At 40.5% G+C, this 26,946-nt stretch overlaps 1 protein-coding gene across 3 annotated transcripts in view; it reads left to right on the forward strand.

Moving 5' to 3' along the window:
- LOC102228840 (anoctamin-1) overlaps positions 1 to 26,946 on the forward strand; it is a 69,028-nt gene that overhangs the window by 21,946 nt on the left and 20,136 nt on the right. For 2 of the 3 annotated variants that reach the window (XM_023349895.1, XM_023349896.1), the window contains 15 exons: positions 129 to 176; positions 1,807 to 1,871; positions 3,401 to 3,535; positions 4,018 to 4,178; positions 5,177 to 5,259; positions 5,462 to 5,554; positions 6,661 to 6,744; positions 11,496 to 11,570; positions 11,676 to 11,877; positions 13,396 to 13,507; positions 13,795 to 13,852; positions 13,940 to 14,040; positions 19,579 to 19,721; positions 24,739 to 24,891; positions 25,530 to 25,582. In XM_023349895.1, coding sequence (XP_023205663.1) covers positions 129 to 176; positions 1,807 to 1,871; positions 3,401 to 3,535; positions 4,018 to 4,178; positions 5,177 to 5,259; positions 5,462 to 5,554; positions 6,661 to 6,744; positions 11,496 to 11,570; positions 11,676 to 11,877; positions 13,396 to 13,507; positions 13,795 to 13,852; positions 13,940 to 14,040; positions 19,579 to 19,721; positions 24,739 to 24,891; positions 25,530 to 25,582 — 1,566 coding nt within the window. The remainder of the gene's footprint in view (positions 1 to 128; positions 177 to 1,806; positions 1,872 to 3,400; positions 3,536 to 4,017; positions 4,179 to 5,176; positions 5,260 to 5,461; positions 5,555 to 6,660; positions 6,745 to 11,495; positions 11,571 to 11,675; positions 11,878 to 13,395; positions 13,508 to 13,794; positions 13,853 to 13,939; positions 14,041 to 19,578; positions 19,722 to 24,738; positions 24,892 to 25,529; positions 25,583 to 26,946) is intronic. The other variant, XM_023349897.1, reaches the window with a different exon arrangement.

Genomic DNA, 26,946 nt, shown 5'->3' on the forward strand with positions numbered 1-26,946 from the left:
TTCCTTCATGTTGATGTTTATTCATATAGATTTTTTTTTTCCATTAACAATCATTTGAGCTTTTAAGTGTGATTAGTTCTATTTACGGTGTTCTGGTGTTTCCTCATGCTTGTCCTTTTGCTCCGCAGGGCGACTTTAAGGTCACTGGACCCCTGGAGGAACGCACCGACAGACAGGTGCTGCCGCTCCGCTTTCACAGCTCTGCCTTTTCGTTCAGTTTGGCTTAACTCTCCGTTTCCCTCCTCCTCCCCTGTTTCATCTGCCCGTAAAAGAGACGCTAAACTTCGACACCGAACGTCGAACGCGACCCCGGCTGGGGCCCGCGGTTGGCCGCTCGCAGCTCGAATCCCGGCCCCGCCGGATATTTAAGCCTCGGTCGACGGAACGCACGGGCGTTTCCGAACAACGGCGGTTCTGTTCTCCTTTCGTTCGCATTCGTACGTCGTCCCATCTGCCTAACACCGGCACAGATTGGAGTTTAAGGCGAGCAAACGTTCCTCCGAGGCAGAGAGAGAGAGAGAGAGACGGTCTGTTGACTGTTGAAAGTCCAGACTGGAAATAAACCCGCGGTAAATAAATCTGTCCAAAGTAAACCACAACATAACAGAACAAGCAGGGATGGGAATGTAAATTAGGATAAACAAAACCTTTTTGAGTTGCTACAAGGGCTTTCATTTCAACCCAGCCGGCGTTATGTCTTAGATTTCTGCCTCGGTTTTAGAATTTAACATTTATTTAACAACTTAACCACCATATTGTTTTTTGTGCTATGAAGCTGATTGTAAAGAAGAACGAACGATTAATGTACCTGCTTTTAAACTCATAAGATGTATTATAGCATGTTTAGTTAGTATTAATATGATACTATTTCAGTTTTTTCTCTGTTTTCTCATGTTCTGTTCTAATGTTTTCTGAACATATCTGTGTTGAATTTGTTCTCAATCAACTGACCTGGTGAAATAAAACTAATTAAAAAATAAAAATGAAGGATAGCCCAGAGAACAGAGATATTTTACATACTTTGTATATTTAAAAAAAATATCCGATTGATACAGCACAAAAGAAAAGTTATGATCTACTTTATCGATGTTTTTGGCCTAGGTAGAGAAGACGGCTAACTCTGGTCTTTACTGGTTTGGAGGCCACGCAACCACAACTCCAAACAAATGTCTCAGATCAAATGGCCTAATCAAATCCCAGACCTGAATCCTACTGAGCTTTATCAGAAATGTCAGTGAAAAGCGGAAACTCGTCAAATGCGTTGAATTTTGTGGCAAAAAATGGCAAAATGGTTTGATCAGTTCAAGGTTTGCCATGGTTAAAGCCAGAATGCTTCTCCTAGATGCTGCAATAAGGAATAACATCACTAAGTGGATAAACCTGGAATATTTTGAAACACTTGCATGTCTGCTTGGAGGAACGGAGAAGTAATCACAAAGCCAAAGTGACTGTAGCTTCACTTCTCTCTCTGCGTTTCTGGGCGTCAACACAAAGCGTTTCTGGCGCTCCGTGTGCGGTGGATGCAGTCGAACCCGACACCGTGTTTCTGTCGGGCCGTCTTCCTCCCACCGTACCGGGTTTCACTCGTCTTCAGGATGGAGTTACTTACACTGCAGCTCCTCCGAGGCCCAGCTCGGCCAATCAGGAGGCGCCTGCCTCCGTATCAGCTGTGCCTCCGAAAAAAAATAAAAAAATGTTTTTTGACAACATACACCCACATTGACTTGACTCTGAATGTTTCTCTCTCTCTCTCTCTCTCTCACTCACTCTCTCTCTCTGTGTGTGGGTGTGTGTGCGTGCTGTCAGGTTCTCTTCGAAGAGTGGGCAAAGTACTCGGCCTTCTACAAGTACCAGCCCATTGATCTGGTCAGGTAATGTTGCAAAACAGAAGAGCCGGCTACACCTCTGAACAGGTTTCAGCTCATCCTACCAACTAGGAGGTGGACTGTCTAACTACCACCGTTTCTATGGTTATAGAAAGTACTTCAGTCAGTCAGTTGATATTTAATCATACTCAGAAATGCATAATTAATGTTTTCCCAACAACTAGCTAACTGGCTATTCCTCATACATTTTGACTTTTTTTCCAACTGAGTTCAGGTTTGTGACTTATTCTATTTATTTTTAAAGCTACAATCTGGAGATACGTAAAAAAAAAAAAAAAGCAGCTAATGGAAATGTCGATATTTTTCATGGGAAACTCAGACGTAACAGTCTTTTTAGTTCAAATGCGAGTTTATAAGTCAAATATTTCTTTAGCTGTGTTTCCGTTGACCATGTAATTGCGCAATTCGACATTTTGAAAATAAATCCACTTGATGAAAATGCGCTAATTTCAAAAACACTTGTTTTATGATCAAAGGTTATGGCTCTTGGATGAGGTGTTTTTTGTGTGTGTGTCCATATTGAAAGTGGCTCATTTGGCAAAATTGAAATGGAAGCACTTTTTTTTACATCACATGAAAAAAGCTTTGTGCAAACCATGAAGAAGAAGACGACAGGAAGTAGTAGGGAGGATGATGGCGTGACGTGTTTTTTTAATGACTTATCAAAAATACAAACAAACTTTAAGTCCGTTTCTTATTTAATTGCAAAATTGTGTTCTTTCGACATTAGCGGAATATTGATAAGGTTTTGATGAATATTTGTAATGGAATCACAGCTACTGACTGTCTATGCATTAAGCAGCAGCTTGGAAACCCATCAAACAGACACCCTACCCTAGGACTTAAAAGCGCTCTGTTGCTAATCTAGCTTATCTGAAAGAGTGATTGTTACAAACATTTTGATACAAAAACCTGAAATCTTTTTGGTATATTTACTTCCTGCTCTGGTTTTGACCAGCAGTGTTGCTGGCATGTGCACTTTTATCGCTATAAACACTGACAGACAAAGATCCGACCAGTAAATTCAAACAACATTCCTCCATGTAGAAGAAAAACAGAAGTATTAACAGAGCATGATTTATTCTTGATTTGTCCTGCACTGTAGAAAGATGAAACCGTAGATCACCTCCTCGTTTTACTCTTGGTTTTTTTTTTGTTTTGTTTTTTTGCTTCATGTAGATTTTTTTTCTTTCGCTCTTCCAAACCACCGGTCTTCCCTGTCCAAAATGCGAATATCGTTCTCTTCCAAAGAGTGTTTCCTGTCTTTGAGATATAGATGAAGCGTTGAGCCTCGTCTCAATAAGCTGACTCCTTGGTGAACAGTTCTAAACCGAAAACAGAACGCTCAGTTAGTGGCATAATTCTCACCCATGAACTGAGGAAGCCTTTTGGATGAAGGGTAACAAGAGGAGAAGTTAATTTTCCTTCCATTTAGACAAATAGTACATTTATAGGAATGCAGAGGTTTGCAAACTCATCCCCGTCTCACGTGAGCTTATCCTGTTTTTCCGCAGGAAGTACTTTGGGGAGAAGATCGGCCTGTATTTTGCCTGGCTCGGTGTTTACACCCAGCTGCTCATCCCGGCCTCCATTGTGGGAATCATCGTGTTTGGATACGGCGTGGCGACGGTGGACACCAACATCCCCAGGTACACTGCGAAAACCTCGAGTCGTTCTCTCGCAGATTTTAGTCGAACGCGTAAAACTCTTCCGTAAAACACAGGAAGAGTCTGAAAATGAGGGATCTCTTTTCAGCGAGCGCTCATGTTCACGAGCCACACTCACACACTCCACTAGACAGGGATTGCCCAGATACCTGCTGTATCTGGCTTTAGTCACGGCTGTGTGGGAGGCACACAGAAGGTACGGCTGGCAGTGTGCGCGCGAGTGTCATGGATTCAGCCCACACCGACTATGAACAGGGTCAAAGTACAAAAGCTTGTGTGGTAGTCAGGAGTTAAAAGTCCCATTCATTTCTTGTACGCACATGTAACAGACACGAGCATCTCTTAAAGTCTTTTTTTTTGCGGGGATTGTAATCACGGTTTCGTTTTCATGCTGCGCACAATAAGCGTTGGGACGCCTATCGGCGGGTTGAAGTTTACGCCCTTCCTTTCCTGCCTCTTTGCAGTTTGGAGATGTGCGACGAGCGTCTCAACTTCACCATGTGTCCGCTGTGCGACGGCGCCTGCGACTACTGGCACCTCAGCACGGCCTGCGGCACGGCCAGGGCTTCGCACCTCTTCGATAACCCCGCCACCGTCTTCTTCGCCATCTTCATGTCTCTGTGGGGTGAGGTTTTGGGTTTGTGTGGGAGTGTGAGGGAGACGAAAGAGGACAGGTTGGGTGAACGTGAAGGTGCTCATAAATATCTTACGTCCTCTCTCGCCTCAAGCGGAGGCGGACGCCTGTGGCGACAAGCTAAATCGGCACGGGAGTAAAGTTTCAGGAGTAAAAAAAAAACCGCACACAGTAAAAATGTACAGTTGAAGTCAGATATTTACATTTACTGTTTGAAAATACACCTTTTTAAAAAGAAAAAATCAGAGGTTTACATAAGCAAAGATTGCTGTGTGGGTGTCATTATTCTCCAGGAAAAACTCTCTGCACCCACAGGGGCTGAAATGCCACTCAGAAAGGAAGAAGCCATGATATAAAAACTCAGGTTGCTGTTTGCAGACAGACTCAGGGAGAAGAACTTACATTTTTGGTGATACATATAGTGTTCTGATGGAACTAAGATGAAAGTGGGCGATGTTTTGGTTTTGCCAAACAGATGTGTTCAGTTCCATAACAACCGGCATGGTTGTTATGGAACTGAGGCAGATTTTATTTACTCTGCAGATCCGATGGAAAGCACATATTGGATAAGTTATTTTCTATTTAGCCAGAGTGACTGGAAAAGCTACAGAAAGTTGGTCAACATCTGTAAGAAATAATAAATATCTCTCCATTTAGTATTGAAGATGATGTAAAAAAAAAAATTATCTGCCATTTTAGAACCTAAATAATAGACCAAACTTTAACAATGTTTCAATATCTTTTGAGTGGTCTGGAAACAAACTTTTTGCTTCAGTCATAATAAAATTAAATCTAAATTTGCTCGGGGTATGAAAACTTTTGGGCTTAATAAGAAGTTTAGTTTTTTTCCCATACTTTTCTTTTTTTTTTTAGCAGTAAAATCCTGTTTTTTAGTTTGTAGGCAGCAGAGTTTTTGATATAATGATTGACTGAATTTCTCTGTGTGTGTGTGCGTGTGTGTGTGTGCGTGTGTGTGTGTGTGTGTGCAGCTGTGTTGTTCTTGGAGCAGTGGAAACGGCGACAGATCAGCCTGAGTTTCAGCTGGGATCTGACGGGAATCGAGGAGGACGAGGTAAAAAAACCAAACAAAAAAACCACCAAACCATCTAGAAACTCAGACGTAGACATTCCCATACAGATCAGCTCAGATCTACAGGGATATTTGATGAGAACAGGGAGTCATGTGTGCGACTTTTATTACTAAGCACTAAATCAGCTGCACAGATGCATCATGGGAATGTTGCTCCGTAAACCAGCTCCCGTTTTGTTGTCAGGAACATCCCCGGCCAAAGTATGAGACTATCCTCCTGGAGAAGCGACAGAGGAAGCGGCAGCAGAAGAAGAAAAAGAAGAAGAAAAAGAACGAGGTAGGAACTTTAAAACATGATCGGAAAAGAATTAAATGTTTTTTTTCTCGTTACAGCCCCATTTTTTCAAGTACTTTATGATAGACACAAACCGCATAATTGCAAAGTGAAAGGAAAATCCTCTGATTTCTAGCAGCTCTCAAGTTCCGCGTTCCTTTGCATGAGTCCCCTTTACTCTCACACCACCAAATAAAAGTCCAACCAGTTGCTTTCAGAAAACGACCAAGCTGGTGTTTTATTATGCCACTTCTCATTCAATACTTTATAAAAATCGCCATTTTGACGCGAATAGTGCTGCAGGTCTTTTAGGTCTGGGGTTTGACTAAACCATTTCTAACACAAGAATATGCTTTAATGGAATTTTCTTTCCCCTTCACAAATACACTCCAACTTGTCTGCTTGCTATTTGGTTTCCTTAACAATCCCTTTAAAGGAAACCTAACTCGAGTGTTAAAGAGGCCAAGAAGCCATATTTAGGGCATCATCTATCAGCCAATCAGAAGAGACGTCGGTGTCTTATTCAAGTTGGAGCAACAAGCCCCGCCTACTTTGGTAGCGGCTAAGTATTTGGTGTTTTGGGCAAATTGTAGTCAGACATTTTACATAAGAGCTATGGATTCAACAGGTTGGAATGACACACAGCTTTTTCTGAACTGTGTGACGCTGTGAGGTCTCTGGTGGAGCCAGCTGCACATTGCCTGGAAAAAACAAAAACAAACCATCATCCTCCTACCACTCCCTGTTGTCTTCTTTGTCGTTTCCGGCAGCAGCAACATCCGGCTGTTGATCACGTAACTCGTGTGATGCGAAAAAATGGGTTTCTACTGTATGGCCATTTTGCAACATACATCGAGTTTGACACGTTTGAAAAACCACCACATCCCAGTGCAAGAACCTTCAAGCGAAAAAACAGAGTTTTGTTTTTGAAGTTGTCGCGTTTCCATTAATCAAATTTATTTTCATAATTTTGACTTGCGCACTTCTGTAGTTTGTGGGTGTGGGTTAGGGTTAGGATGAATAGGGGATGCCCTGCGGCTCAAACCTGGCCCCAGTGGCTGATGCGAAGCCATATTTGTGTGTTTGTGACTCGTCCCTCTGTCTCGTAGCCAGAGAAGCAGGAGGACGGGACAGTGACAGGGAAGGACAGATGGAGACAAAAACTGCTGTCTGCCATGGCTGCAGGAGTACCGGTAACCCTCCCTCTCTCCTCTTTTCTCCTTAGCATGCCTTCCTTCTTTTCCCTCCTTTTCCCCATTTTCCTCTCCCTTCGTTTCCTTTCCAGCAGGCTGCTGTCTCTCTGTTCTTCTCTTCCTGTCCCATCCTCTGGCTGCTGTGGTTTCATCTGCTCAGGTATCTGTTTCCTTTTGGGTTTTTTTCATTTATTATTTGGTTAACCCATCCTGCTGATGGTCCTAAATTTCCTATTTATCCTTTTGAGTTTTCAAACTTAGTGTTTTTTTATTTTCATGCAACACATAAGGCAGCACACATGTAGCCTGATGTTGTCAGTTGTTATTGAAGCTACCCACACTTTGATAACTGCCCACAGGCGACTTGCTCACTTACGAGGCCGAAGACAGTTTAAAATATCAATTCTGTAATCAGAAATAAGAAAAAAAATCTGAATTTGCAAGTTAAAACTGAACAAAAAACCCAACTGAGACTGAAAGTAGGGGTGGGCATTAATCATATTGTATATACTGGAATTTTCTTTTATTTATCATGACAATAGTAACTTCCAGTTAATGTTTCAAAACCTCAAAAAAAAACTCACTGTATTTACATTATCAACAACATTTCACAATTTGATTTAATACAGTGACTTTGTGTGGCTCAGTGATAAGATTCACATTTTTATGTCCTGAAGAAGTCTGTTTAAAATGTTAAGCTCTTTTTTTCCAAGAGGAATAGTTCTGTTAGTTTTTTGGTCTGTTGTTGGTAAAAGAAAAAAAAAGAAAACTGCAAAGAGGTAATATAGTTTTTTATCATCATCTTTATAGTCACAATAGCATCTTAAAATATTATGATAAAATTTTAAGTCCACATCACCCAGCCATAAACTGAAAGCCACAAAACTGGTTGGCGCATCTACATTTCGGTATATTCTGGCTGCTAACCAGAGTTAAGAAATATTTTTCGTAGAGGCTACCAAGTCATGCTAGGTTCTTATTATTGGTTGGGGACTCAGAGTTAGCTATTTTTGGTAACAGGAAGATGCTTAAACCGTCAGGTTTTTCAGTCAAGCTGCTACACTAGAGCAGGCAACTTTTTTATTACCGCGGACCGGTCAAGATTTGGCAATTTTCCTGCGGCCCGTCAGATAAGCCTTATTTTTTGCTATTGTTTGTTTTGTTTTTTTTGGTGGGGGGTTTGCCCCAATTTTCCCTTTATGACAATCTTACAACGTCCTGCAGTGTGTGGCGTGTTACGTGGTGGTGTGTTGAATATGCCCGATCAAAAATCGGGCATATTCAACATTGTCTTGGCCCTTTAATCGCAGCCTGTTGAACGTGACAGGTAGCCAATCAGAAAGCGCGGTGACGTAAGAACGGAGAGGAACCTCAAACAGTTGACATGGCAACTGAGAGTTCGGTGGACATTGGAAGTGATATGTGGAAATGTTTATTACTATTACTTACTACTAGTAATGTTTATTACGCGGTACCGGTCCGCGGCCCGGGGGCACTAGAGAGCTTAGCTTCAGCAGATGCTAATCGTTCAGCTTCTTTGCCTTTTCAATGTAGCTAAGTTTAGTCGTTTTTTTCCTCACACAAAAAAAAGCCATCAACCTCATTAGTTTGGACCCACTTGAGTGATATTGCTGTGATAGTGCTGTGGTGGCGCAGGGGGTTAGCACGCCCCACATTTGGAGGCCTTAGACCTGCGGACGTCGCGGGTTCGACTCCCGGTCCCGACGACCTTTGCTGCATGTCCTCCTTCAAAAATGGCGCCGGCTCAGCTGGCTGCCTGCAGACGCAGCTCCCGTCGTGTGTGTGTGTTAATCTGTGTATAAAAAATTCTTGCTGTAACTGCGAAATAATTTCCCTGCTGGGATGAATAAAGTAATTCGTCTTCTTCTTCTTCTTCTTCTTCTTCTTCTTCTTCTTCTTCTTCTTCTTCTTCTTCTTCTTCTTCAGGTAAGCATAAGTCAAAAGAGGTGAATTGACATAGTTCTGCCGTTAGCAAAATACTTTACAGCGAACCTGTCTATATTTTATGCTTTTGTTTATTCAGTCTGTGTTTTTATTGTATGTTCTGAACTAGAAAATGTTGTCAGAGTTCTGATAGAGATTCTATTAGTATGAAGGTCTCTATTACCTGGGAATAGCTAAACCACAAGACTCATGTTTATTGCTAGCAGTGCTAACCATGCTAATCGAGCTAAATGCTAATACAACAAGCTAGCTGTTAACTAATTTCAATTTAAATCGATTAAATGAAGACAATAAAATTAAACAAAGGTTAAAAGTAAACATAAAATCAAGTGCTAATATAAATTAATTAATGGCAAGAAGGTTAAATATAATTTTTCTGAATGCTGTAATTGGGACTCAAGCTTTTTTCAAAGGTTATTCAACTTGCCACTTTGTGAACATACAGTATATCACCTTACAGCATGTCAGTCAATGCTTATTTGTGTACAAAATAAAACAAAACAATAAAACAGAGAGAGATACAAGACAAAGAAACACAAAGCACAAGAGACTGAGAGGCTTGGGGAAGTGGAGGTAGGAAGAAAAACAGAGGGAGAGCGCCTGAGTGGGAGTGATGCATGCTCGGCAGGAAGCCAGGGGTAAGATTAGTGACCGTCACTATGGCGACACACAACTCTCCCTCTCACGCACACTTAGCAGCCCTTGTCTTTATTACCTGAGACACAAAAATTGTGTTATAAGTTCAAACCAAATTAGCTTTCAAAAGTCAGACAGAGCTGCATGTTTCACCGCTTTGTGGAATCAGTGCAGAACATTTTCAGCACTCAGTACAAATAAAGCCAGCCATCTATTTTTGGGGTCAGTCCAACTCATCTAAAGACAGTATTATGTTTAAGACAGTGGGGCAATTTTTTCATTCCAATTCACTTTTGCTCATTTTAGTGAGCAGAAGGGATTAAAGTTCACCATTCTAGATGTAAAGGGTGTTTTCAGACCTGATAGTCTGATGGACTTGGTTTGATTTATTAGCAAAATTGTAATACTTGTTAATTTATTAGCTGGTACGTTTTACTTCCACACTTCACTGAGTGAAATGAGCCAAACTACTTGAAAAACATTTTCATCCCCCCATCTGTGGTGGTGCTGCACAAAGAACTACTGAAGGAAACGACACAAAAACCTCTGAAGAAGACACTGAGCACAACTTTCTACTTCAGGAAATGCAAACAAAATGGAGTGGCGTCAGATTTTAGCGCTTGTAGGATTTCTCTTTTGTCTTTGGTGAAACACCACCAGTCATTTCTCCCGCTAGTGCTAGACTTGTTTGTTTTTGGTTGTATTTGCCCAGAATTCCCTGTGCTGTAGTCCACTTCCTGCTTTCAGAGCAGTCTCTGATCTTCTCGGCGTTCACATATGCATTCAAACCGCAGCGGAGTTCACTTCAACCGAGCCGAGACCGAGGTTTGTAGGTGTAGAGTTCGCTTTTTTTGTTCCACATCAGTTTGATTCATAACTTAAACTCTCTAGATTTTCTTTTTAGACTTTCAAAATTATGCATAAAAAAAATTTTATACTCTCAAAAACCAAGCATTTTGATATGCGTTTGTGCGCTTGTGAGAGCAACTATTGGTTCAAAATTTGACATGCCGGAGTGGTAGATGAAACAAATCTGCCCCCCAAACCCCCAATGAAGATTAGCAGATTTCTGTTAGGTCTCAGGATGAAATAAAGCAATTGTTTAGTGTTTACATGATGAAGGAAATGTTTATTTTGACTTCCTGTTTTGCATAAAAGGCAGCGCAGGAGCAGGCTGGTCAGAAAGAGAGCTAATAACAGAGAAAATAAAAAGCTGTCCCTGGGTCTCCTGGCATGAGAACTTTGTCGGGCTCTCCTCAGTGGACTCCACAAGCCAAATATAACACCTGACCTAATTTACTACCTCCCCCGCTGATGGCTGTCCCCACCACACACACATGCTCACACACACTCGGACTATAAATTTGTCTTTCCTCTCTTTTGACTTTGTCCTCTTGTGCCAGTTTCTCTTGGTTGTGGCTTGAGGATAAAAAAAAAAGCAAAAGCTTGAACTTCCAGTTTCCATTCAAATTCAATATAGCTGTTTACGTCCGTGTGAGGATGCTCTTCTGAGTGACAACCAGGCAGCTTCAAGTGCGGGTTGTACTGTCCCTTTATGTTCACTAGATGGCGGCGTTGCATTAGGAGTGATCGCCACTTGCTTGCTATTCCTGCTTATTATTATATATATATTATTAAATATGTGAAATTACTCCATGATGTGAATCAGGTCACATAAGTTGAGTTGACTTGAAACAAATTATGACTTTTTTGTTTGTTTTAAAGAAATTATCCCCAAATCCTGCAAATATGAGAACATTCTGTATTAAAGTAATGGCAATAGAGGCTCAGTTGAGACCTTTCTCTCTTGTTTCTGTCATTTTTTTCCTCATTATCTCTTTTGAAGTTACTTTTTATTAGAACTACGTCTTTATTTAGTTCTATATTTACCATAACTCTAGTAAGTACATTTTATTTACATTCCTTGACTTTTCTTCCATCCTTCCTTTACCTTCCACTTATCTAGCGCCGATTCAGCAAATAGAGGTCTGCGCTTGTTGGTTTGATTCTTCTGCATTTGAGCTGTGTTTTTTTGTTTTCTTCACTCCTGATCTTCCAGTGAAGTTGAACAACCTTGACCCATTGCTTGCCAAACTGGGAACTCTCTCACTCTTTTCTCTCCTCTGTCTCCCTCTCGTCTTTTCACTCAGACGGTCGCCGAGAAGTTGACGTGGAAAGACCGTCTCCCTGGATACTTCATGAACATTTCCTCTATCCTTTTCATGGCAAGTCGAGTGCAAGTGCTGTGCTGTCTACAATACACTTCCTTGGTATTCACCGTACGTTAATTAATTAATTATCAAAGCATTTACTTCTCGCTTTGCTGTCAGTTTGGACTGACGTTTTCAGCAGTTTTCGGCGTAATCGTCTACCGCATCACAATCTCGGCCTTGATGGCGATGAGCCCGGACCCCGAGACCAAGTCCAATGTCCGGGTGACCGTGACGGCCACCGCTGTCATCATCAACCTCGTGGTCATCCTGATCCTGGATGAAATCTACGGCGCCGTGGCACTGTGGCTGACTGAGCTAGGTACGGAAAGAGCCGCTGACCTCACATCTAAAGCCGTTTTCATTGGTGTAAATTCTCAGTTATGCAGGACACAAAAATCCTACATGTTTAAAATCAGGGCAACTCAGAAGAATCACACAAATATGGCTGTCTAGGTGGAGCATTACAGCTTTCCATATACCGTACTTGATATATATATATATATATATATATATATATATATATATATATATATATATATATATATATATAAAACCTGAACAAAAAAAATTCCTTTGAGTTTATTTTGAACATAATGGGCACAGACACAGAAAAAAACGGGGGGAAAAAATTGAGAAAGGTGGAGGAAAAGGTTTAAAGGGAATGAAGGAGATGAGAGTAGAGGAGAAAAACAAGAAAACACTGTACAAGTCTGCTTCTACATGCTTCCGATTTTAATATTGCTGTTATCGCCGATAACCAGTATTTACCAATATCATATAACGATATGATTTACCTTTTGACGCCTTAAGAATGGACCACACTGCTGACTTAAACTGAGTTTTATTTATCGGGCTGATACCAATATGTTAAAAAATGGCTAATATCAGCCAATACCGATGTTGGTGACAATATATCCAATATATTGCGTATTTTTAGTTATTTTTACTTGAGTAGGAGGCATAATTGGCACAAGTGGGAATCAGGATCAGAATAAATATTGGGGCGCGATACAAGATTTTCAGGAAATAACACACAATTTACTTAACTTATGCTTGGGAGTGGGTCGGTTTTCTTGCTGCTGATTGCAGTAATTCTTGAAATGACTTATCTACAGAGACCAATAAACTCTGACATTTTTTAAGAGTAAAAAATGTAAGTTTGAAGGGGTGGCCAACTGAACTTGAGCCCCAGAGGGACTAGTTTAAAAAAAATCTTAACACACACGCACACTGCAAAATATGTTTTTAAACATTTGTTTTACACAGTGAGCATGTGTCTGCATATTTGAGAGAAATGTAGTTTTTTTCTCCCGTCCTCTTCTTCTTCTTGGACAGTGTGATAAAACTTTGATGTTTTCATGCTCCAGCTCTCTCACCAGTCGTCCCCAGAGGTTTCTACGACATTCACATCGATATTCCCAACCCCAGAAATAGAGGCAGAATTCAGGCGTGTAAAGAGGGGGTGCGCTCGCGCCTGTGTGTGTGTGTGTGTGTGTGTGTGTGTGTGTGTGTGTGTGTGTGTGTGTGTGGAATCAAAAAGAGAAGTGCCAGTACGCTAACCTACTTCCACTGATGTGTGTGCTGCATCCAAATTCACCTCTGAAAGGTTAAGAGAGACCCTAAACCAGCAGCTCCGGCTTAAAAACCTCCCTAATGTCGGTGAATTAAAACTGTTCTCCAAAGACGAGTGAGGCAGATGGGGCTAAAAAGCTTTATTCACAAATGAAATAAAAATATGATTTGGGGTCAAGTTTTATCTTCAAAAGTCAATGTGCATACTAAAGTACTGTCCTCTTAAAACTTTACACAAACAGTAATATTAACTTTTTGTTTTCAGAGATTCCTAAAACGGAAACCAACTTCGAAGAGCGCCTCATCCTTAAGGCCTTCCTGCTCAAGTTTATGAACGCATACGCTCCCATATTTTATGTGGCTTTCTTCAAGGGACGGTAAGACACGAGTCCTCATGCGCACGTTCCTGTGTGTAGTGTGACATGATGTTGAGCTGTGGGAACCGTGTATTCATGCAAAAACATAAATTATTAATAAAGAAAAAAAAAAAAGGCCTGTCTTTGATTTTTAAATATTTATGTCATTCCAAGAAGAGTCTTTTCTTAAACAAGAAATATGTCTTATTTTTTTAAACATCTGCAAATAAAAGAAATGATTCATTAATTTTGGTAAAACAACAAAAACAAAATGCCCCATGAATGTTATCTTTTGTTTGCTGCTGTAGGTTTGCGGGTCGACCTGGAAGTTATGTGTACGTCTTCAATGATTATCGCATGGAGGAGGTTTGTTCCTGTAAAACCTTAGCTAAGAAGGTCAAGTATACGAGGATCCTGCACGGTTCTGGAACCGACCCTCTGTGTTTCCCTTAGTGCGCACCAGGAGGCTGCCTCATCGAGTTGTGCATTCAGCTCAGCATCATCATGCTGGGCAAGCAGCTGATCCAGAACAACATCTTCGAAATCGGGATCCCGTGAGTCAACTGCTTTCTTTTTGCTTTCTGCGGCATCGTTGGACCCGAGACTTAGAAGTCTGACGGTCTAAACCAGCCAAGAGGGTAGCTGTGAGACAAAACCTATGCAGAAGTATTCACAACGGACCGTTTTCACATTTTGTCACTTTACAACTACAAACTTTAATGCGTTTCATTGCGAAGTAGTGGATAACTTTTAAATGTAAGGAAAATGATCCAGCCATCCATCTGCTTTTTTGCAGTTTACATTTGCAAAGTTGCTCAAACTTTGTCAGCTTTAATGAAGACAGTGTGTGAACAACAGTTTCCAAGTCCTTCCACATATTCTCAGTTGGATTTAGGTCGGTACTTTGACTGCAACCACTCTAACACATGAAGATACTTTGACTTCAAGCACTAAACTGAAGCGGTGTGTGTTTAGTATCCTGTTGTTTGTCCTGCTTGAAGGGATTTTTCTATTTAAGTGCAGGATTCCACTGTATGTAGCTTCATACATTTTCCCATTAGAGCTAAACATCTTCTGTGGCTGCAGACGAAAAGCATCCTGCCACCCACATCATGTTATTATCATTGTTGCATGTTGAGGGTGCTGTGCATTTTAAGCTATTTTTCTGCAAACAAGACTTAATATGGTTTTCTTTCAATGATGGCTTTCTTCTGGCCGCTCTTTACAGTAAATCATCTGAATTTCAATAGCGTAGTCATGTTGACCTTTTGTCCCAGAAGGTAAGTCCCCATACACCAAAATGGATTCCGGTGGATGACTTGGGGTTCAGTGTTTTGCCAACAATCTGGACTTGAACTCAAAAACCTTCCGACTGTTTCCCCAGTGAGACAGAACAACTCAGTTCCTCTGCGAACATTAGATTCTAATACTTGTTCAACAAAAGGAGAAGATGGAACAGCTCTGTACCTTTGGCCTCTTGGCTGCTCTCCTTAAGGCACTTTGTTTTATTTTGTGGTATTCAGAGTAAAATTGTGTTTCTGACTGTAACACAACAATGTCTCTGTTGTTTCTGTGCACTTACCATGAAGCTCCCACTCACTCACCCATGCTCGATCACAGTATTGCACAAGATTCCTTCTAATAACATTTCCTCTGGGTCAGAACGGAGGTGCACCATTTTGTCTAATTATAGCTCTGTTTTTACAAGCAGATCCAAAGGGTCGGAGGTCAGCTTTGTTTATAACAGCACCTGGCCTGAGGCAGCCTTGTTACTGTTGCTATGACCCTGTGACCTGTTTGATTGGCCTCATCAAAAGTTCTCGTACGCGTGGTCAACGAGCCGTGACACACGCAACACGACTTATTACGTTCCGTCAAGTGGTCTGTGTCACATTCATATGCTTCAAAGTGTTGACGCCTGGTAGGCATCCAGTGGTTTACTGAGGAACTCAACATCAGAGTTCTGGTTTAAGAGGAATTCAGGGGTTATAGTTAAGCTGCTCAGCAAGCCTGTGAAGTCATGGCCAAATGTTTTGAGGCTGAAAAATGTGTCCTCTGGCTATAAAATGTTCAAAATCTTTTGATTTATTCTAGAGTATTTACTGGAATCTTGTTCAGAACTTGGATTTTACTCTGATGTGGTTTATATCATCTCCACCAAATTCTAATTAATGGTGGTCACTTCTTGTCTGATTAGAGCTCGGACTTGAACACGGTGTCTTGTCCACTTGAATTTTTAGGACTGACATGTTGTAACGTATAAGCACTTAGGGTTTGGGAAGCCAAAGATCCAAAATTCAAATGCTCTAATATTTGAGCCACTGATGAAAGCTCCACAAGATGATGCTAGTACTATTGTGTTTCAACAAAAGGATTGTGTGTTTTGGATGATGTTTAGAGTTAGTTGACCTGCTAAACAGTCACGAAGTCAAGGCCAGTTCTTCTGAGACCAAAACTAAGACGGCACCCTCCAAGGCTCAGAGCAAAACCAAACCTTCAAAAACCAGACCTTCCAAGACCCAATACTCGACATTCCAAGATCAAGATCACAACCAGACCTTCCAAGATCAAGACCGGATCTTCCAAGATCTGACCTTCCAGACCAAGTCCAAGACCGGACCTTCCAGGATCAAGAACGGACCTTCTAAGACCAAGACCGGATCTACCAACACCAAGACACTGGACCTTTGATAAATCAAGACCAATACCTGACCTTCCAAGATAAAGACTAAGACCAAACTTCCCAAAAACAAGAGCAGACCTTCTAAGACCAAGACTGAACTTTCTAGGACCGAGACCAGACCTTCCAAGACCGAGACCCTATCTAAGGTCACCAAGGTCAGGCCTTCCAACAATCAAGACTATTACCCAACTTTCTCCAAGACAATGCCAAACTGATGGCAAAGAGTGAGCTAGAGGAGAAGGATGCAAACCAGGTCTATTTTAGCTCAAGGGCAGAATTTTGAGCTTGAGCGTCCTGTTGCTAAATTGAACAATTATGAAAGAATGTTTCTCTTACATCAACACTTGAAATACACACCTTGGAACAGATTGTCTAAGACTGGAAGACTGAAAAAATGTTTCCTTCGTCAGTGAGTCTAGCTTTCGGCTGGGACATTGAGATGAGGCATTTGGCAAAAACATTATAACACTATGAATACATGTTTCCTTGGAGGTACAATGTCAGTTTTAGATGTCCAAATGTAAGTAAAAATCTGCATCTTAATAATCTATTGAGTTAAACAATGCAGTCACCATAAAAGCCACAAAGTTTTTAAGCAACACAAATTACTTTGCGAGTTGAAATCTTTTAACTGAACGTCTTGGTTTGACAGCTTCTAACAACAGATTCCCTTCACAGAACACAAATAAGGGAGAGTGTATTCTCAAGGCAACATATGGTTGCTAGGCCAGGCCTACGTATCCTCCCAGAGGATACATTTCTGTGGAATATTCACAGTGACGTCCTTCTGAGACCCAACATGGCTCTGAGATTGACTAACTTAAAACCGCCACAGTCTGATGAATGAGAAAACAGATGAAATGATTCTCACAGAGCCTCAGTTTCTCCTTCTCCTCTGAGAGGGATATAGATTGATCGTTTATGTAGGCACTGTAAAAAGAACAACCACACATTTTTCCACTTTCACTACAGGTTTTACAAGTTTCAAATTGATACAAACACCCAACCACACACCCACCATACAGCCTGCACACAATGTCAGACTTGTGTGACTTTGCACAGGGATTATTCACACTCAGAGAGAACACGTCTCTACTGTTTGCGCCGTTCAAATCGGAAGAATCAGAAGTAATGAAACCCCCCGTCTCCGTTTCCCCTGCTAATTTCTTTTGCACTGATTCAGGTTTGCATGTCTGATATGAGCCAGTCTTCCTGCCGTAACTTGCCTTTAGAAGCAGTCAGCCTCTGGTTGTTAGAGCGATGGGATTCCACTGAGATGTTTGCTTCTGAGGCGCTGTAAACATTTAGACTTAGCTCATGACGGAGTGCTGCAGACCTGCTATGATTCACTGAAAATAATGTCGTTTTACAGTTAATGCAGCATGTTGACAATGTTGACTTGAGCAAAAACACACATTACATGTTTTCCTGTTACGTCTCTGCTTTTTGAGTCAATTAATGTTCATGAATTTGAATACAAATTTTTCTTAGTATCTTGCAGGATAGGTTCAATCCACTAGGAACATACTTCAAAACTGTCAGAATCTTACGACAGCACTAAATGTTTTCTGGCCTTATGAGTTTTGTGCCTTATTTTCATTCTGTTAAAACGCGTAATGCCATGGCTGCTAAAAGTATCAGGGAAAACGAACCGTCACGGCTTTTTATTACTAAAACATTGTGTCAAAATGTGAAGAAAGGAAGTACCATCAAGCCCTGTTGTGTCTATGAGCTTTAGCATATTGATTGTGTGTCGTGACGAGGAAAGGTAACATTTTTGTCGGATGTAGAGACTGAATTAATATTTGCAGGGACATAACTGTTCATTTTCAGAAATTAAAAATGGCTTGACCATTTTGGACTCAAAGTTCAATTTGCCATTTACAGCTTGGGATTGTTACCAATTGGTCGAAATTGTTGAGGTGAATCAGTGTGAGGTAATCCTGACTAATATGGTTGATTTTACCGATTTAGCATGTTAGCATTAGCCTCCGTTAAATATGTGTTTGTGTAGGGCTTTAAGGGTTAACAGAGCTAACGTTTGAGTTAGTGGTATGCACAACTAAATTACTCTCATTTTATTTCATTTTCACTCGTAGCTTCTCGTTGTCAAATTGTAAAGGTAAATCAAGGTGAGTCAATTCTCACTAACGCGGCGATTTTATAGGATTAACGCACTAGCATTAGCTTCCGTGTAGCGCTGTAATGTTAGCGGAACATTCTGTTCATGCTTAGCGCTTCAGGGTTAGCGCAACTAACTTCATAGTTTCATAACTAACGTTTAATCGCTTTCACTCTCAGCTTCTCCTTGACAAAATGTAAAGATACATTTTTACAGTCACTTGAAAAGAATGTAAACGTTTGTTAAGTTCAGACCTTAATGAAATATTTGACCACTGCAAAGTTTCAAGATAATGTAATCAATCAATCAGTGTCAGTGCAGTTAGAGCTTCTGCATAGTCTCGCATGAGATCTGGTGATGTCATTAGCTATAACTGCAACATATATTACGTCACAAAGCTGCCGTTCTCATTACACAGGACTTTTCCGATACATTCAAACATTTTGCGGCAGCCTGGCTTAAACAAAGATTAGATTGCACATCCTACATGCCACATATAGCTCTGGAAAAAAAAAACTACTAAGAGCCCACTGCAGTGGACCACATTGAAAACCTCCTGGTTTTTCCACCAAATATTGATTTCTGAACACTTCCTGCATTCAAACATTAGTATTGTTGTTTCCAAATGAATATTAGCGTGTTTTCTCTGCATTAGTTGAGGTCTGAAAGCGCTGCATCTTCTCCGTTATTTTGACCATTTCTCATTTTCTGCAAATAAATATAAAATTTTTGCTTGGAATTTGGGAGACGTGTTGTCAATAGATCATAGGATAAAAGAACAATGTTCATTTTACTCAAACATATACTTATAAAAAGTAAAATCAGAGAAACCGATCATTTTAAGTGGTCTATTAATTTTTTCCAGAGCTGTATCTTCAGACACCATTGGAATACAAAGAGACACAGCAGCTTCATTCAGGCCACATTTCACCAAGCAAAAACCCGTTTTAAGAAAAACTGAGCTTCTTGACTCCTTTGGTTGCCGCAGGAAACGTCCTAAGCTACTATATTTCGTGCAAACATCAGTTCTCATAAAACACTTTACATAACATTCGCTTTACAAGTACCAGACTTTTTGTCATTGAACTTTTCTTTTTTAAGATGGCAACATCTTTAAGTTCCAAGATAATGCTAGCTTGAGTCTTTTATGAGAATTTCCATCTAACTGTGTGGTCTTACAGTCAGAAATACTTAAACCTCACAGGGAAACACAGAATCCCTGCAAAGCGGCATAGTTTTAACACTTGCGTTGAACAGTTCTCTATGTCGTTGGCTCAATCTGAGCAGGAAGTTGAAGAAGCTGATCCACGCGCTGAAGGAGAAGGAGACGACTCAGAAGGAGAAGGACGAGGAGCGGCCTCCCAAGCAGTGGAACCTGGACTACGCTCTGGCTCCGTTTGATGGCCTCACACCAGAGTACATGGAGATGAGTGAGTCTGCATTCACACACACACGCACACACACAGAGAGAGAGAGGAAACGGCCTCGGGGACAATGAGAAACCAACAATCATTTTAATTGAGTTTCCCTGAAGATCACAGAGAACTCTTACATAATCCGACCTCCTCCACACACACACGCGCACCCCCCTCGCTCGTAAACACACGCCGTCGGACCGAAGAGCTTATGGATCCAGGATGTTCTGGAATTGTTTGGATGGGAACCGCTTTTGAAACTGATGGAAGTTGTTTGGATCTCATTTCACTAAGCAAATGGTGAAATCTTCAAAAAGAAAAAACAAAGAAAGAGAGAAAACGGTAATAGATACTCAACCACGTATATGTGCTGCTTTCTGGAAGCTCTAAGTGAGCAGAGAGGCTCGGTGTTTACACCGAACCACAGTGTGTCCATGTCAGCCAGAAACCGCAGCGCATAAGCACAGGCAGATAAAAGCTTTCCTTTCCCCGATGGATACATGTTCATTGAGACAAATGACTTAACATCTCTCTAATGTTAGTTTTCACCCTCATGGTCTTGTTGTTAAATAGTAAATATGTGTTTTTTGCTGTCATTTGAAAAGAATCTCAACTTTTTGTTCAGGACAGACCTAAAAATAGTTTCGGTGAAAAGTGTTTTGACACTTTTTATTTTTGATCGTTTGCCACACTCAAATAATGATCAAACGAATGTTGAATTTTAACAGTTTATTGTTAATACACCTTTATATAAGCAGATAAAAAAAAAGAAAGTAATGGAGATTAAGATTTTCTTCCACAAAGGTGACCTGGTTGAGAAAGGCAGCAGCACACGGATAGTGGGCAAAGACAAATAAACTAACAATATATAAAGTGCAAACAACAAACAGAACAAAGCAGTTTCCATCTCATGATTCCATTTATAAAGACCTTACAATTGGGCTTCTGTCTCTTTAAGAAGCTGCTGATCTTTCTGAAACTCCGCCTCACATCACAACACATCAAATCACAAGTCATCACAACATGGCTCCTCTATTAACCCTTTAACATTTTTACCAGCGTTTCACTGACATGTGAAATGTTCAGCAGATGTGCAGTTCCACCAGGTGTTTGCTAATTGCTGCTGACTAGTCTGAAGGAGATCAGAGGAGGAGCTTTGTCTAGAAGGCGGGGCTATGTCCTCCCAGGCGTTTTTGCACAGATGAATGGTTGCCACGGGAGATTAAGGATTTCTCAAACATGTATGAAAGAATGAAGGCAACACTCCAGGTATGTTTCTGATGAGAAAATGACATCATAACATGACGGTAAAGCTAAAAAAAAGTCCATTTTATATAATTCTGCTCCATTAAGCAAATTTATTTTCATTGTGGTTTCACTGAAGTCCAAATCTTTTAGAATTGATTAGAAATTAATTTCTTTTAAATGGTGTTCCATGAGATGAGATCCTTGATCCTGCTGCATGTCGTCAGACAGGTTCTATTTAAGTAATTTCTGGAATGAACAGGTGTGGTTAGAGGCTAATAAAGATTAGCTCAGCTTTCCTATCTCATTGTTGATTTAACGATGTTGGTAATTACAGTTAATCCAGTGAAAGTTTTCAATTTCCAAGATGAAGGCATCATTTTAAACCTTATTCCATATTTGGTCTGGATGTTTTTGTCTGATATTAAAACATTTTTAATCTGAAACACTTAAGAGCTAAACAAAAGCCCCCCCCCCCAAAAAAACAGGAAATCCGTCAAAGGGTAAACACTTTTTATGTGTCTGTGTTTTGAACACAAGCCAAGAAAGTATTGCGATCTGTCAACAAGTATCCAAATCTCATAGGTTAACAGCATTACAAGTAACAACATGCAACCAAAGACTTTAGGAGGATCAGAAGAAGTATTTGTCTTCTCTGGGAACTTATCAGTCTCTGTTTGTGGAGGAGTTTCAGCCAACATTGCTTCAGTTTATTGAGGTTGAAGGTTATAGATTTCGGACAGTTTTATTCTTACGATCACACTTTCACATGATTTTTTTTATTTATTTTTTACATTTTTTAAGCCTTTTTTTGTAGAGAATCTGCTATTCTGTTGTTCTGCTATGTGACTCAGTTTGGACAAAGCTTTACTGTTTCTATACCTGCAGCTGCTGTTTCCTCAGAAATAGCCTAGAGGAATATAACTTGTTTGGAAGGGTTACCATGAGAACGCCTCATTTCATCAAAGATGAAATGTCAGAAATACCAGAGGAGACGTTTAAAAATGCTGCCCAGCTTGATTGCCGTAATGTTATGAGTTTTCATATTGTTCGTAAAGAATGCTGTAAATAAAATTCAGCCTATGCTGTTAAAGAGTAAATAGAAACGGATTTTTGAAAAATGATGCACCTCGTACTGGGTTCATTTGAAAACTTGACAACTGTGACGTGGAGTTGCAGTTAAATGAACCCCAAAACACCAGCAATGAAGTAAGAACGAAGGCCAAATTAGGGAGTCTTCTTACCTGATAGTCAGGTAAACTAGAACAAACTCGGACATTTCTGTTTCCAAAATTGAAAAATGTCACGTTTTGAAACTCAGAAATGTCCAAGTTTTTTCCTCGACAATTTCTGAGATTAATCTAAAAATTTCTGAGCAACTTTTTTTGACTTTTCAAATTCAGAAATGTTCTTGCTTTTTTTTTCTAGAACATTTTTTCTAGGTTAATCCTAATATTTCTGAGGTTTTTTGGGGTAAAATTTACTTCTTCTTTTTTTGTACAATGACGCCTGACTATCCTGTTGTGGTTATAGGTGTTTTTTGAGGGTATCTCAAGTATTTGTGGATTTGATCTATTTCTTGACAGCTGTGGACACAAACCTGTGAATATTGAGGGGTCAACTGTAGTTCAGTCATTAGAAGGACAATGATAACGAACACGGCAACAGCACAACCAACCAAGAAATGAATGAAGTTGCTACACTGTAACAGTCAAAGTCCAAACCTCAACTCAGCTAACATGCTGTGACCTCAGTGGACTGAAGGAATGTTTTCAACAACATAAATCCTCTATAACATTTCAAGATGGAGAATGACTTCTTCATTCAGCAGCCGGGCAGGATGAAGACGTTTGATTTAGTTGAAAGACGTTAAAACGGAGCGGTGACTGACGGTTCCATGCTGTCACGTTAAAAAAAAAAAGACGCCGCCACAGGTTGATATCTTTGATGCTTTTCTCCATGCTGATGGGGGTCAAAGTTCAGCAAAAGGACAGCAGAAACATCTAAATGTAAATTGGTGTTGTTGTTTTGTTTTTATTCTCCGAACTACAACGTGCAAAAACCTACAAACCCACGTGGCGAGGCGTTTTGTAACATGGGAACGTGGAGGTATGAGGCAAACGTTTCGGGTCTTTTAATTGCATTAAACATTTTACAGCTTGAAAAGTCAATTTTATGTGTTGAAAAGGGAGATTTTGTTTGACACAGCAGGGTGGGAGGAAATCCGCCTCGGGGCGCATCGCAGAATGTCAGAAATGTCTGCGCTCCGCATGGAAAACACACACACACACACACGCACACACACACACACACACACACGCCTTCTCTCTCTGACAGTCATGACTATGAGCGGACTGTTGCCGTTTGCAACAGTCGTTCTTCTACGTGGGGCCTGTCTGTTCCTGCGCCGCCTTTGTGTGGCTGGGCCGGACCCGGCGACCTCGGCTCAGGTAGACGGCGAGGTTACTCTGAGCCTGCCCCGTAGCGCTCGCTGCGCCGCTGCCGTATTCTCTTCCCGGCCGCTCTTTGTCTCGGCGTGGTGTCCCGAGGTGAAGCCGTCAGTCTCCGGCTCGCTGGAAATCCCCGTTCCCACACTGCTTAGGTTCCAGCGCTCCGGTCGCAGCAACGCGTCGGGGGGGCCCCGGCTGTCCGACTGCTGCGTCTGTCTCGGGTTTCCTTCTGGGCATTCTTAAGACGGAGGGGAACCGATCGTTAATCAGCCGAGAGAGACACAACGTTCTCATTGATCAGACATTTTTCCCCCGTTGGCAGCAGATGCTAAATATTCACGTTTATCATGGTGAAATCTAGCACCTGATATTTACCAGCAATATTCTCCAATCACTGGCAAGAAAGATCCAATCTTTTTTGCTCTTTGAGGGAGAACTCGGAGGAAACAAAACATTCACTTGTTTCATTTTGTAGCAGAAAAGAATCACAGATCCAACGCAGAGTTATTTTAATTTACAGCTGAATGTTTTTCCTTAAAAAACAAAACAAAAACGGAATCGTTCACATCTAGAAAGAAATCATGTAAAAATAGAAATTAAGCTTTTACTTTTTCTGTTCAATAAATTAGTACTTTATTGAAAAGTTAATTTATTTCAGGAACATTTTCACACATTATATAGATTCATTGCACACAGATGGATGTTGAAATGCCTTTATGCCTGCTAATTATTATAATTTAAAAATCAGAATTCATTTAAAGTTGAAACGTTACTTCAGACTAATGAAAGTAATATTTTGAATACAAAAATGATTATATATTTTTTTTAAATAAAAAAATATTTTTAATACCTGCTTAAATGTTGTCAATTTCTCAAAAGGTTATGAGCCTCTTCAGGACACATTCTGATTTATTGAATATGACGATGAGTGGCATCCTAAACATGTTCATGAGGGGTGTGTGTGTGTGTAGGTGTGTGTGTGTGTGTGTGTGAATTGTATCTGAATGAAATTCATAATTCTAATTTGGTGCTAATCTCTAAAGAGCTATTTCAGTGTTTCTAAGGACAGCTTAAAAGAATTTCAGGACCATAGACTGCAGAAAATCCATAATGTTGGACTTATGAAAAATATGACGAAGCAGCATGTTTTAGAAAATGAATCCTCCCATCTTGTTTCAGTGTTTTCATTTTAAATTCTTTCTTTGCGTGTTTTCTCCAGTGGAATAAAAGTTTCATGGATCTACAACTGTCTTTCCCATAACACAGTGAATTAGTTTTAAACTGTTTTAACAGAAGCAAATAATTATTGTTTTGTTTTGTTCTGCGTCTCTCCACAGTTATCCAGTTTGGTTTTGTGTCTCTGTTCGTGGCGTCGTTCCCCCTGGCCCCGCTCTTTGCCCTGTTGAACAACGTCATTGAGATCAGGCTGGATGCCAGGAAGTTCGTCACAGAGTTACGCAGGCCAGTCACTGCACGGGCTAAAGACATCGGTAAGCTCATCCAACTTACCAACAGACTGGTACCAATGTGTAAGAAAAAAAAGTTGGAGTCAAGCATAAACTCCCATCAGACCGTCAGTTTCGGGAACTGACAATCTGATGGGAATAATTCAGCTTAAACTATATTTTTGTCATAGAACATCCTAGTCAAAGGCCAGTCCTAAATCCAATTCCAGTCTGTGGCGATACTTGAAAGCTACTGTTCACACACACTCTTTGTAGCCTCCAAAGAGAGAAATGTTTTGGCTTGTAAGCAAAATGAACCTCGTGAGTTTTTCGTTGCGTCAGTTTTTCATATCGGTTTTAGTTTGCATTATTTCAACATTTTCATAACATCTCTAACATTTGGCCCAGTTCCACGTAACCGAGACTAAACCTCCGCCTGCGCGTGAGAGCCTCCTCCGAGCGCGGCTGACCTACTTACTACTCATTAATACTTCACACAACCCCACTTTAGCAGAAATATCTCTCAAAGTTTAGCAGACACACACTCAGAGAAACCAAGAACATTCTCGCAAACAACTTAGAAATGATTTCACCTGAATGAAAATACTCTAAACGATGATCACGCTGCTGTAAAGCTAACGTCACTGTTCTTCTTCTGCTGCTTCTCTCTCTCTCTTCTCCAGGCATATGGTACAACATTTTGAGCGGAATGGGCAAACTGTCAGTAATAATAAATGTAAGTATGAACATAACTGCAGTATTTTTATTAACAGTTAGTTTATTAAAGCTCTGGAAGCAACATCTCTATCACATAATCATACTTTAGCTTAATGCTATTAGCATTCAGCTCGCATTCCTTCCCAGTTCGTCCAGTCTCCAGGTTAAACAAATTATTTTCAAACACAATTATGCGATGTAATTAAATAATAAGAACTTGGGAGGAATCTCTCTGTTTTCCCACATGACCTGCTGGTAAATATTCTTAGTCATCGCTTCTTCAGCCAATGAGTCTCCCCCCCCCTTTTTAATAAAAAAAGATGATGATATTAAGAAGCTTAATGATCGAAACGTAAAATATCCTGAAGAACCAAATCCAAAGTCCACTAATAAAAGGACTTTGGATTTGTTAGTTGATGGTGATTTTTACGGATTATAAAAACATCAAAAAACCAACTTTGTGGCCAAATATTGAGCTCAGATTGGAGTAAAATGCATTTGCCTTGGAATTCACAAGTGGGACCATACAATAGCTAACTTCTGAAAGTGTGAGTCAGCTAGTCACCATTTAATATACGATGCTCTCCTGCTGAAGCGTTCAGAAATGTAAAACTGCTGAGGTCAGCTTTGGGCTGGGGATTGTCCAACCAACCAAATCCTTTTCTGTTTACTTTAATACTGAAGAGATTTCTGAAGGGTTCCAAATCAAAGGACAGGAGTTTGAATAAGGTGGAGAGATGGACGGAAGGACTGCACTCCTTCGTAGCGCTGTAAAAACAAGGAGATGGAATGCAGTGGAAAGGGAACGCAGGTCATCCGTCTACATTCAAAGTCCATTTAGGCTTCAGCAAATTTCATTTAAGTGTGAAGGTTTTAGTTTTGGAGCCCGTTTCCTTTTTTATTGTCGGCAGCTAATTTGTGCAGAAGACTTTTCCAGGTTGTGTAAATGTACTATTCTCCTTCATAAATCTTCAATAAGTGTCTTAAGTTTCCTATTGCTTTGAGCATTGCTTAAATTAAAGAGAGCCACAAGAACACCTCTTTTGGACTGGCAAAGAGAAACTGCCCACCATCAAGAAGTTGACTGGCCTTGACTTGAAGTGGCCCAGTTCAAACAAGACAGTGGCTGCGCTTCCATTAACCATAAAATTGCGTGATTTGACATCGAAAATAAATTTAATAGAAACACGACAACTTTGAAAAAAAAAAAGCCCCTCTAATTTTTCCAATAAAAAGTTTTTCGTTAGGATGAGGTGGATTTCTTTTGGTTTATTTGGCAAAACTGCATCGCAGGAGTCATGTGATCAACAACCGAATGTCGCCACTGGTGCAAAACGTAAAGAAGACGACCAGAAGTGGCTAGAGGATGACGACACGGCATGT

This window comes from Xiphophorus maculatus, chromosome 17 (genome assembly GCF_002775205.1).
Source record: "Xiphophorus maculatus strain JP 163 A chromosome 17, X_maculatus-5.0-male, whole genome shotgun sequence".
Lineage (NCBI taxonomy): Eukaryota > Metazoa > Chordata > Actinopteri > Cyprinodontiformes > Poeciliidae > Xiphophorus > Xiphophorus maculatus.